Source organism: Chiloscyllium punctatum, chromosome 44 (genome assembly GCF_047496795.1).
Source record: "Chiloscyllium punctatum isolate Juve2018m chromosome 44, sChiPun1.3, whole genome shotgun sequence".
Taxonomy (NCBI): Eukaryota; Metazoa; Chordata; class Chondrichthyes; order Orectolobiformes; family Hemiscylliidae; genus Chiloscyllium; species Chiloscyllium punctatum.
The window spans coordinates 20,359,491-20,372,298 of record NC_092782.1 but is presented as its reverse complement, the minus strand read 5'-3'; the positions used below and the strand labels follow the sequence as shown (position 1 = coordinate 20,372,298).

At 41.9% G+C, this 12,808-nt stretch overlaps 1 protein-coding gene across 3 annotated transcripts in view; it reads right to left on the bottom strand.

The window, feature by feature from the left end:
- LOC140466786 (dynein axonemal heavy chain 3-like) overlaps positions 1-12,808 on the bottom strand; it is a 601,941-nt gene that overhangs the window by 26,029 nt on the left and 563,104 nt on the right. For all 3 annotated transcript variants that reach the window (XM_072562421.1, XM_072562422.1, XM_072562423.1), the window contains 3 exons: positions 6,826-6,963; positions 1,498-1,758; positions 297-389 (listed from right to left, as the gene is read on the bottom strand). In XM_072562421.1, the coding sequence (XP_072418522.1) occupies positions 297-389; positions 1,498-1,758; positions 6,826-6,963 (492 nt within the window). The remainder of the gene's footprint in view (positions 1-296; positions 390-1,497; positions 1,759-6,825; positions 6,964-12,808) is intronic.

Here is a 12,808-nt window from a genome sequence, read left to right as displayed (position 1 = left end):
TCTATTGTCACCTGCTATAACCATTGTTACGTCAGATAACAATGGATGGCTCTGATTATAATCATTGGTATATCGGATAGATTGCCATTCAAAGAATAAAGCTGAGCATTTTTGCCTCAATTTCAGGCAGACTTTCTTCAAGAGTATTGTGTACCCACGGGGTGACAGTCTCGCACCATCAGTCAGAATAACAAAACCATGAGTAACATACAATCTGCTGCTAGATGGAGCTGTCACTCACGCGACTGTACTCACACAGATCAAAATCACCTGCATTCAAAAAAGACAGGGCTCACCTCACGAGGCAGTGTGCTCAGGATCCCATCGAAAAGCCTCTGCGTCTCCTTCTGTTCTTTCGTGATATTTGCATTTTCGTGCAACCCAAAGGCCTGACCAAGAAATGAGTGGGAGAAACTAAACAGACACATCAAAGGATACTTTTAGTCTCGACCAAGGCAGGCACTGAACAAACCTGAAAGGGTCCACCTCATTCACTGTTGTTAACTTGGGCTCCACAATTTAATGATTAAGATTTCTAAGAGGGTGCAGACGAGTGGCAAAGTGCCTTTCCAGAACTGCTTATGGGTCAGGAAGAACAGAAGTACTCTACAGGAGAAACTGTTGCAGTCATCCTCCATAACTGGTAAGTCATCCTTTCCAGATGACAAATGGGAATAAGCATGCACATAAGTGAGTGATATTAAATACAATAACTTCTCCAAACTGATTGAGACCTGTGATTGGTCTGTGAAATTATTTGAAGATATGAAGGTTTACAAGTGGATTGGCCAATTGCAGTCTGTGATGATGCTGCTTCTTTAGTTTTTTTTTCAGGACATCATTAAAGACACAGACTCTGAAATGTCTGGGGTTGATCTGCTTGAGAATGCTATCACGTTTTAAAACCAAAACTTGTACAATGGAAGGGGGGGGGGAGTGGCCTGTTCTCCCAACTCAGCTTTTCTCTGGTTTGGTTTGGTTTGGTTTGGGTTGGTTTTAGCAGTCTGGCTGTTCACTGAAAGCAGTCAGTTCAGTTTGAGGCTGCTGGTCCAAGAAACAGTGACATGGAAGAAGGTGTTCCATGCTGAGTCCCTCTGTCATCTCTCTCTCCCTCTCTCCTTTAAGACCCTGAGTTTGATTTTACCTTTTTTGCCAAGGGGTGTTTATGGGGATTGTTGCAGGTATTTGGAACAGTATCATTAATTTGGGATGGTCTGTTGGGGTTTTGGATAGGTCAAGTTATTCATTATTATGTTCTCTTTTGTTTGTGTTTCACTCAATAATCTTGTAAGTGAATTTTGTTTTGTTTAAAATGCAGTGGTTTGACCAGCTGCATCACTACTGGAATATCCGCTCTACACCTGCTTAAAACAACTGGAAAAGTTAGGGTCTGGGCTACCTTCTGAGAATGTGTTGTGGGTGTCTGGCCTGGCCCATAACAATTCACCCTCAGTCCTAACACTTCACCCACTTCAGTCTCACAACACTTTATTATACCTCTGGATCTGCATTGAGGGGTAATTGCTTTATGTATTCCAAATAACTCTCATAGCTGTTTCTCCTGGGGACAAAGTAGATACCGCTGGCAGAGAATTTGTAGCAGTCATCACTGATGACACTTTGACAGTAGAAATTCTCCAGCAGGCTGATGAGGAGCCGTCGATCATAGTCATCTGTCACACGGCCACCATAGTTACACTCTCCAGTCAGGTAGATCAGAGCTTCGAAAGGAACCCGATTGTATTCATTCAGGAATATCTGTGGACATATTGCAATAGATCAGACACTTTATCCACTCTGCAATCTGCATCTGAAAGTAAATCATTTTGCTCAGCTCAAAGAAAAAGATGCATTTACATGATATCAGTTACATGACATCAGTCATGTGCTCAGAGTGTTTTACAGGCAAATTAATATTTCATTAGTACTGGGCCAGAGTGTAGCCTGAATTATGTCAGCTACGTTTGTGGGCTTGGCTGTAGGACAGTATTCTCATCAAGTCTCACTCCAGGGTTTTGAGCACAGAAACTAAGCATTAAAGATCCCGTGGCACTACTTTGAAGAGCAGAAGATTTCTCCCTGAAGCATTGAAATTGGCTGAAACATTACCTAGCTATTTATCTCAAAACTGTTTGTGGGAGCTTGCTGTTGAACATTAGCTGCCACATTTTCTACTTTACAACTCTGCCTATACTTGAAAAGTACAGGAATATCCTATTTTATGCAGTAGACATTAATGAAGGTCTTCTTGGACTACAAGGCCTACTCTTTCGTTCGAAAGAAACAACTTGGTGGTGGTTTGAACTGACAGTCACCTCACTTCAGGCAAGGGAGAAGTTGAGAAGGAGAATCCTTTATGGTAACCACAGCTGGTGTGATAATTGAACCCACGCTGTTTGCATCATTCGTTATCACAAACCAGCCATCCAACCAACTTGAGCTCATCAACACTGAGAGACCAATAATCTCATTAAAATGTTTGCTATTACAGAAACATAGCTTAAGAAGGGACAGGGATGGCAACTCCACATTCCTAAATACAGGAATTTTACATAAAATCAAGGGGTCATTCAAAATAGGAGGGTGCTGGCAACGTTGGTGGAAGAAAAATGACAGCTATGAGGAAGATGGTATGTAAAAGATTAGATTACTTACAGTGTGGAAACAGGCCCTTCGGCCCAACAAGTCCACACCGCCCCGCCGAAGCGTAACCCACCCATACCCCTATATCTACCCCTTACCTAACACTACGGGCAATTTAGTATGGCCAATTCACCTGACCTGCACATCTTTGGACTGTGGGAGGAAACCGGAGCACCCGGAGGAAACCCACACAGACACGGGGAGAACGTGCAAACTCCACACAGTCAGTCGCCTGAGGCGGGAATTGAACCCGGGTCTCCGGCGCTGTGAGGCAGCAGTGCTAACCACTGTGCCACCGTGCCGCCCACGAAAAGGATCATCATATGAGGACATATCAATTGAGCGAAGGAGGTAGGAAGGAAAATGGAGGCAGTTACACCGCTGCAAGTGACCCAGAAACCCTAAACAGTCAGAGGGAGATCGAAAAGAAAATGTAGCAAATCTCTGAGCACTGCAAGGCAGTAATAATGGGGGCTTTAACTACCCCAATATCAATTAAGATAGTTTTAGGGTTTAGTTTAGAATGAATGGAGGGAACAGAATTCTTGAGATCGTTTAGAAGAAATATTTTGACTAATCCAAGAATACAATACATAGTTTGGAACTTTTTTTTACTCGTTCATGGGATATGGGAGTCACTGGCTGGGCTAGCATTTATTACCCATCCTTAGTTTCCCTTGAGAAGGTGGTCGTAAACTGCCTCCTTGAACCGTTGGAGTTCATTTGCTGTAGGTACATTGTAGACTCACAATGTCATTAGGGAGGGAGTTCCAGGATTTTGAACCAGCGACATTGAAGGAACGATGATATATTTCCTCGAACTGACCTCTGATAATGACAACCATCTTTTTGCCAGGTATGACTCCAACCAGTGGGAAGTTTCCTCCCAGATTCCCATTGACCTTTGCATTTTGGAAAGTCAAATAAAGGTAGGAGTTTCATGGTGAATGGTAGGGCCTTAAGGCATGTAGTGGAACAGAGGGACCTTGGAGTTCAGGTGCACAGTTCTCTGAGAGTGGAGTCACGGGTAGACAGGGCAGTGAAGAAGGCTTTTGACAGATTGGCCTTCATCAGTCAGGGCATTGAGTAAAGAAATTGGGAAGGTATATTGCAATTGTACAGGTTGTTGGTGAGGCTGCACTTGGAGTATTATGTTCAGGTTTGGTCACCTTGCTATAGGAAGAATGTTATTAAACTGCAAAGAGTGCAGGAGAAATTTACAAGGATGTTGCCAGGACTCAACAGTTATAGGGAGAGGTTGGACAAGCTAGGACACTTTTCTTTAGAGCATATGAGACTGAGGGGGGCACCTTATGGAGGTGTATAAGGTCATGAGAGGCAGGAATAGGGTCAATGTACGCACTCTTTTTCCCAGAATTGGAGAAATCTTGGACTAGAGGGCATCAGTTTAAGGTTAGTGGGGAAAGAATAAAAGGGAACCTGAGGGGTAACTTTTTTTACACATGCATATGAATTAGCTGTCAGTAGAAGTGGTTGAGGCAGGTACTTTAACAGCATTTAAAAGACATTTGGACAAATACATAGACAGGAAAGTTATAGAAGGATGTGGGTCAATGGCAGGGAAATGGGGTTAGTATAGAAGGGCATTTAGGTCTCCATGCTGTAGGACTCTATGACTCTATGACTTCAGTTTTGCTCAGGTTCATTTTAGCCACGATTGGTCAAATGCAGCTTTGATGTCAAGAACAGTCACTGTCATCTCAACTCACCACACCTTACTTAGTTTTAGGAAATGAATCTGGACAGCTGATAGCAGTGACAGCAGGGGAGCATTTCTGGTAGTACTGATTATAATTCAGCTTTATGATAATTATGGAAAAGATGAAAGATGGGGCAGGGTTGAAAGTTCTAAATTGAGGTAAGGCTTATTTAACTAAGTTAAGGTGTGTTTTAGCAAAGGTGAACTGGAAACAGGTGCTGAAGGTAATCAAGTAGCAGGTGGCATTCAAAGGGAAATTTAGGAATTTAGAATAACTATGTTCCCACAAAGTGAAAGACTGAAATGATCAAATCTATAGTACCCTGGATGTCAAGTATCTGCAAGGTAAGATAAAACAGAAAAGGAAAGCTTATGTCAGACACTAAGAAATGAGTATGCAGAAAGCTGAAAGGAACATAGAACATACCGGGGTGAAATAAAAAAAGGAAATTAGGAAAGCAAAAGGGAGAGCATGAAACAATACGGTCAAGCAAAATCAAGAATCCAAAGATATATTATCAATGCATTAAATCTCAGGGAATATCTTAGGGAAAAATAAGGTCCAGGAAAGAGTAAAAAGTAAAGGTACTGTAGAGGCCGCTCTACCTGGAGCAGATGAAATGTATTCCAGGCCGTTAAAATAAGCCATGGTAGAAATAGCAGAGCCTCTGATCATCATTTAACAACCCTCAAATGGATGCAGGTTTGGTCCCAGAGGATTGGAGAACAACTGATGTTTTTACTTTGTTTAAAAATACAGCAAGGATTAGACTGAATAATCACAGTCAATCAAACCTCAACAATGGAAGAATTATTGGATTCAGTTCTCAGAGACAGGATAAACTATTATTTTGGCTCAACGTAATCAAGGACAGCCACATGGAATTGTTACATCAAGACAGTGTCTGACTAACCTGATTGAATTTATTGGTGAAGATGTAAGAAGATGGAATGATGAGAGTAAAGCAGCTAAAGAGTCACAGTGTTTGTACAGCATGGAAAGGTGCCCTTTAGCCTATTGTGTTTAAGCTGGTCATCAAAATTACAGAATGTGCAAGACATGATTTTAGTATGGCTTTTGACAAGGTCCCACATGTCCCACAGATTTAAAAAATAAATGTTCCCTCATTAATATAAGAATTCTACAATCCCTAAAGTGTGGAACCAGGCCATTCCAAAGAGCGCCATCCCACCCTATCCCTGTAATCCCACATTTCCCATGGCAATTCACCTAATCTACACATCACTGGACACTATTTGCAATTTTGCATGTCCAATCCACCTAACCTATGCATCATTGGACACTATGGGCAATTTAGCATAGCCAATCCACCTAACTTACACATCTTTGGACTGTGGGAGAAAACCAGAGCACCCAGAGGAAACCCATGAAAACACAGGGAGAATGTGCAAACTCCATACAGTCTGTCACCAAGGGTGTAACCAAACCTGCCGTTCAACTGCAGTAAATGCTCCTTGGATGCTGCCTGAACTGCTGTGCTCTTCCAGCACCGGCCAATAAAGGCAAGCATACCAAACACCTTCTTCACTATACTGCAACTCTACGTTCGAGGAATAATGGTCCTGCACTCCAAGGTCACTTTGTTGATTGATGGGGAAAATAAGGTTCCCCGGGCTGATGAAGAAAGTGAAGTCGCATGGGCTTCAGGGTTTTCTAGCTGGATGGATAGAGAACTGGTTGAGCAACAGGAGACAGGGAATAGTAGAGGAAGGGAACTCCTTAAAATGGAAATCTGTGACCAGGTCCTTACCATTATGTGTATAAGTCCTGCCTTGATTTGCCTTACCAAAATGCAAAAGGAAGCATTTCTTTCCAGATCGACCTTGTCCAGACCAGTCAGAATTTGTACTCACTTCAATCAGATTATCCCTCACTTTCCTGAACTCCAATGGAAACAAGCACAGCCTGTCCAGCTTTTTCTCATAAGAAAACTGGTTCATTCCAAAACCAATCTCATAAAACTCATCAAAACACCTTAACTAAATTATGAAACTGACCTATTTCAAACTAGGTAATACCAGGTATGGTGTCTTGAACTGTCAATGAATCAGAGAATCCCTACAGTGTGGAAACAGGCCAGTTTGCCCAACAAGTCTATACTGATCCTCCAAAGAGTATCCCACCCAGACCCATTCCCCGCCCTATTACTCTACATTTTCCCAAACTAATTTTCCCAAACAGACACATCCCTGAACACTATGGGCAATTTAGTATGGCCAATTCACCTAACCCGCACATTTTTGAACTGAAGGACATTTGTACATACTAAAGTTGTGAAAGGTGCTATATAAGTGCAACTCAAATGGGAGAATGTCACCAACAGGGCCACATTGAAACTGTTAACAAGGGAATCCAGATTTAACAATAGCACAGCAATTTAATGATTGTAATTCATTATCATTTGAGCATTCTTTCAACACAGTCTATCACTGTGACATACCTGAACCTGCTTTGCACTGATCCTGAGATCAGATTCATTGAATTCATAAGGGATATTCCAGCCGAGTGAACCAAACATCCTGCGTTCTTGAATGAGAGCGTGGAAGAAACACAAAGCGAAGAGAAGCTTCTCCCACACCTGTTAATGACAATAACTGTAAAACATAAACTCCAGTTTCTTATAAAAAAAACTAATCCCAAGTTCTTTAAATGGAAATGATGACATCAAACACTGCTTCAGAGTTAAGTGAAAAAGGGGAGAGTTTAGGGACATGGACTGATCCAGAGTGAACCTACAGAAGGAAAACTCTGAGCTCCTGTTGAGATTGTTTTGTAGGATAATACTACTACAAGAAAAGTTAGATACCTCTGTTTAATATCTGTGGGCCGTAAGAATATATGTATACACTTTATCCTTGAGGAACATTCTTTCACTCCTGACGTACCGTTGTTTTATTTACACCTGTACATTGCAGGTTACTAAACACACTTCTGTACAGTAGTGTTTAAGACCTCTCTCTTTACATGCTTCTTCTAGTCTGATGACTTCATCCATCCTATGCAACTGATATCAAAGCAACATTGTCTTTTGCCTATTCCATTATCGTGCATCTTCCCCAGGTGTTTCTCTTACTTATTTTACATGATTACGTTTTTATTATTACTTTGGTTTATTGACATAGTCATTGTAATGACTACCGTGTGGAAACAGGGCGTTCAGCCCAACAAGTCCACACTGACCCTATGAAGAGTAATCCTCCCTGACCCACTCTCCTACCCTATTACTCTACATTTACCCTAAACTAATGCACCTAACCTACACATCCCTGAACACTATGGGCAATGTAGCATGGCCAGTTCACCTAACCTGCACATCTTTGTGATTGTAGGAGGAAACCAGAGCACAGGGAGGAAACCCACACAGACACGGGGAGAATGTGCAAATGCCACACAGACAGTCACCCGAGATTGGAATCAGACCCTGGTCCCTGGTGCTGAGAGACACCTGTGCTAACCACTGAGCCACCGTGCCGCCCAAATTGTAATTATTGTCACCATCATCCATTCTCCCCTACCCCTCTCAAAATCTGAATCTCAAGATCAAGATGATCTGGAACTCTGACTGGCACCCCAATCTGGCTTGCTTGACTTCAACATAATCATGTTGTACCATGTGTGGAATTATTATAACGCTCTGTACATTGTCAATTTGGTGTGACCCACCTCTGTCCCACATCTTGTGATAATCGTACTCAGTCTCACTTTTTCGCTCAAGTAAGATCATTGCTCTCCTGCTCTTCCTGAATGACACTTTCAAGTGTCTGATTATATGAGCTTATGGCTGATCTGTCACTCTGATGACTGCTGCTTCTGATTTTCTGTCCGTCAACCAGCTTTTCTGCTCTGGTTTTAAATACAACAATGCTTTCACTTTCTGTCGCATTGTATTGCCTCTGTTGTGGGTTTTCTCCATTTTTTCTAGCATCTGATTTTCTTGGAAGATTATATTTGGCTTGAATTAGGATGAGGAATTAAGAGGGCGAAAAGAGGTCATGAAATATCTTTAGTGAGCAGGGTTAAGGAAAACCCCAAAGCCTTTTATTCATATATAAGGAACAAGAGGGTAATTAGGAAAAGGGTTGGCCCACTCAAGAATAAAGGAGGAAAGTTATGGGTGGAGTCAGAGAAAAAGGGTGAGATTCTTAATGGGTGCTTTGTTGAGGTTAGGGATAAATCTTTGATTACTCTAGGTCAAGTCGGCATAAGGAGGGAGGAAGTGTTGTGTATTCTAAAAGGCATTAAGGTGGACAAGTCTCCAGGACCAGATGGGATCTATCCCAGGTTACTGAGGGAAGCAAGAGACAAAATAGCTGGGCTTTAACAGATATCTTTGCAGCATCCTGGAACATGGATGGAGGTCCCAGCAGACTGGAGAATTGCTAATGTTGTCCCCTTGTTTAAGAAGGGTAGCAGGGATAATCCAGGTAGTTACAGACTGGTGAGCCTGATGTCAGTGGTAGGGAAGCCACTGGAGAAGATACTGAGGAATCGGATATGTACCCATTTGGAAGAAAATGGGCTTATCAGTGATAGGCAGCATGGTTTTGTGCAGGGAAGGTCATGTCTTACAAACCTAATAGAATTCTTTGAAGAGGTGACAAAGTTGATTGATGGGGAAAATAAGGTTCCCCGGGCTGACGAAGAAAGTGAAGTCACATGGGCTTCAGTGTTTTCTAGCTGGATGGATAGAGAACTGGTTGAGCAACAGGAGACAGGGAGTAGTAGAGGAAGGGAACTTCTCAAAATGGAAACCTGTGACTAGTGATGTCCCACAGGGATCCATGCTGGGACCACTGTTGTTTGTGATGTATATAAATGATTTGGAGGAAGGTGTAGGTTGCCTCATTAGCCAGTTTGCAGATGACACTAAGATTTTTGGAGTCGCAGATAGTGAAGGGGGCTGTCAGAGAATACAGCAGAATATAGATAGCTTGGAGAGTTGGGCAGTGAAATGACAGATAGACCTCAGTCCGGGCAAATGCAAGGTGATGCATTTTGGAAGATGCAGTTCAACAGCGAACAATACAGTATATGGAAAGGAAATGGGGAAAATTGATGTACAGAGAGATCTGGGTGTTCAGGTCCATTTTTCCTTGAAGGTGGCAACGCACATCGATGGAGTGGTCAAGAAGGCTTACGGCATGTTTTCCTTCATTGGATGGATATGGAGTACAAGAGTTGGCAGGATATGTTACAGTTGTCTCAGACTTTGGTTCGGCCACATTTGGAACACTGCATACATTTCTGGTCGCCCCATTACCAAAAAGATATGGATGTTTTGGAGAGGGTGCAGAGGAGGTTCACCAGGATGTTGCCTGGTATAGAGAGCACCAGCTATGAGGAGAGGATGAATAGTTTAGGATTAATTTCATTGCAAAGAAGGAGGTTGACGGTGGACCTGATTGAGGCCTACAAAATCATGGGAGGTGTAGACAGGGTGGATAGCAAGAAACCTTTTCCCAGAGTGGAGGACTCAATTACTCGGGGTCATGAGCTCAAAGTGAGAGGCGAAAGATTTAGGGAGATATGTGTGCAAAGGTTCTTTAAGCAGAGGGTGGTGGTTGCCTGGAATGTGTTGCCAGCGGAGGTGGTAGGAGTGGGAACCATAGTGTCAGTTAAGTTGTATCTAGACAGATACATGAATGGGCAGGGAGCAAAGGGATACAGATCCTGTGAAAATAGGTGACAGGTTTAGATAGAGGATCTGGATTGGCGCAGGCTTGGAGGACTGAAGAGCCGATTCCTGTGCTGTAATTTTCTTTGTTCTTGAAATTAAACTTTAAAACTGGTAGATCCACTTTTAACCTCCTCATTAACAACTTGGCTGATGAATACCCACTATTCAATAGTGCTGCTCTGTAACTGAGTAGTGCTGATTTTCTGGCTACATTCTTTTGCATCAGTGACATTGCAATCTTTACCATCCTCTCTGCTTCTCCATGTGATGGAGGATGAAGTGGAGATTTTATCATCTGATTTATATAGGCCTCTAAAGTGAACTTTCGGATTTCCTTTTATACGAATTGAGGTCTGTTGTCAGATATTAGTTCCTCCAAGAACCTGTGTATCACAAAGATCCTTTCCAGGGCTTTAGTTACTAACTCTGCTATGTTTGTAACAAGTCTTTTGCTACTTCAATCCATCTTTAATAACAGTCAATTCTTTTTGAAGTCAGTCAAATCCCCTGGCCTTTTTGGACATTTTGACAGCATTAATTGTTGGTATTTGTTGATAAAGTTAAAAATCACACAACACCGGGTTATAGTCTGACAGGTTTATTTGGAAGCACTAGCTTTTGGAGCGCTGCTCCTTCATCATGTAGTTGAGGCAGGACCATAAGACACAGAATTTATAACAAAAGATTACAGTGTCATGCAACTGAAATGATATATTGAACAAACCTAGATTGTCGTAAAGTCTTTCATCTTTTAGAATGGGTTGCAGGTTTCAGTTCATTAATATGTAAATCCCAGAACTTCTTTTAAGTCACATTCTCAAGATAACTTAAGGTTTTATATAAAAAGGTGACATTTCAGCTCAGACAATGCATTAAAGGTGTGAGGTTAGAGTTTATCTATATCCCAATCTTGAGTCAGACTAGTTCTATTTCCAAAGTGGAATTTACAAAATATTACATAGGGTGACTGCCTGCATTGACCACCTGCAGATTACCACAATAAAACCAGGGACCATAGCCTGCTGTTGTGTGATTTTTTAAAAAACTTTGTCTACCCAGCACCTCCTCATCGTGGCATTTGTTGATGGCACTGTTGATCATATGTTTGTGAAATGATAAAATGAACTGTCTTATTCCTTTAGAAATTCTTGGCCACCATATTGATTTTTGAGCTCTTGCACTGAATGTAGTCAGCAATCATGACTTTTTGTTGAAGTGTATCTGACCAAAACAGCTGTTTGCATCTCATTTACTAAAAGAGTTTCTTCTTGCTAATTTGGCCAAATTGTTGATAGCTGATGAAATAGGATGGAAGTCTTTTCAAGCTCCTTTGTTTAACTGTGTGAGACTCACACACAATCTCTGTTTGGGTTGAGAATCAATTGAGCACCATTGTGTCAGTTTAGTCACTGACAATCTGACCTTACTTTGACCATGCTGTCTCACTAGAATTTTTATGCAACAAGACTTGATTGATTGAAAACTTGCCCTTTCTACGACTAAAGTTCTTTTACGGCTAAAGTGTGCATTGTACAAAACACTTGTTAGGCTTCATTTGGAGTATTGTGTACAATTGTGGATGTCACATAATAGGAAAGATGCGAATGCTCTGGTGAGCGTGCAGAAGCGATTTACAAAAATGGTTCCAGGAATGTGTAGTTATGAGGATAGACTGAAGAGGTTGGGACATTTCTCCTTGGAGAGAAGGAGGCTGAGAAGAGATCTGATAGGTGTTTGCAAAATTCTGAGAATGTGAGTAGATGGGGAGAAACTGTTCCTGCTTATAAGTGGATCAAAGAGCCATAGATGTAAAGTGATTTGCAAAAGAAGCAAGGGCGATAGAAAACAACAATTGTGCACACAGCAAGCTGATAGGGTATGGCATGCGCTGCCTGGAAATGTGGTTGAGGCGGTTTCATTTGAAACATTCAAGAGGGCTTCAGATGGTTAATTGAATAGAAATAACCCACAAGCGCGTGGGGAAAAGCAAGAGATTGGCACTTGAAGGTCTGGTACTGACACAATGGGATAAATGGCCTCCTTCTGCACTGTCAGACTTCTGTGATTCTGGGAATACTTTAAAAAATGCCTCATATTCTGCAGCACTTTCTTTCATGTTTTGTCAATTATCAGCTATAGACCCACAGCGTATAAACTTGCTGACTGGGTATCCCTGCTCTTTTATATGTAAACCTTTCAGAATTCTATTGCACAGAGACTGCCTATAAGAGAGCTCTCACTTCTGGCCTCATTGTGGACCCTCCACATTTTCAAATGGTAATAATATTGGCAACGTTTTTACTGGAGGTGCCAACCTGTGCCAAACTGACATCAGTGAGAACTCCCTGCTTTCTTTTGAGTGTCCTGTTTCTGTGCTTTTACTCTCCAGAATTTCCCCAATGTGTTGTTTGGCTTTGAGGTCTTCCGAAGTTCTTTCTGAAATAACCCCACAGAATGTCTATGTAGGACAGTATCCTGTCACCACATCATCCTTTATTTACACATGGAGAGTCCTTAACACTGATCCAGCTCCCTCAGAACCAGCTGAACAAGTGACAGAGCCTCTGTCATTCCTGTTCATATCTGTCAGCCAGGGCTCCCTGCTTGGACCAAATTAACAGCTCCAATCAGGAACTCATATTCTATGGGGTTGACCTGGCTGACCTTGTTACAGTTACTACACATTCCTGCTTTTGTTTTGAAGACTTCCTGTTTTCTCAGCTGTTGCCCATGGACTGTGATCTGA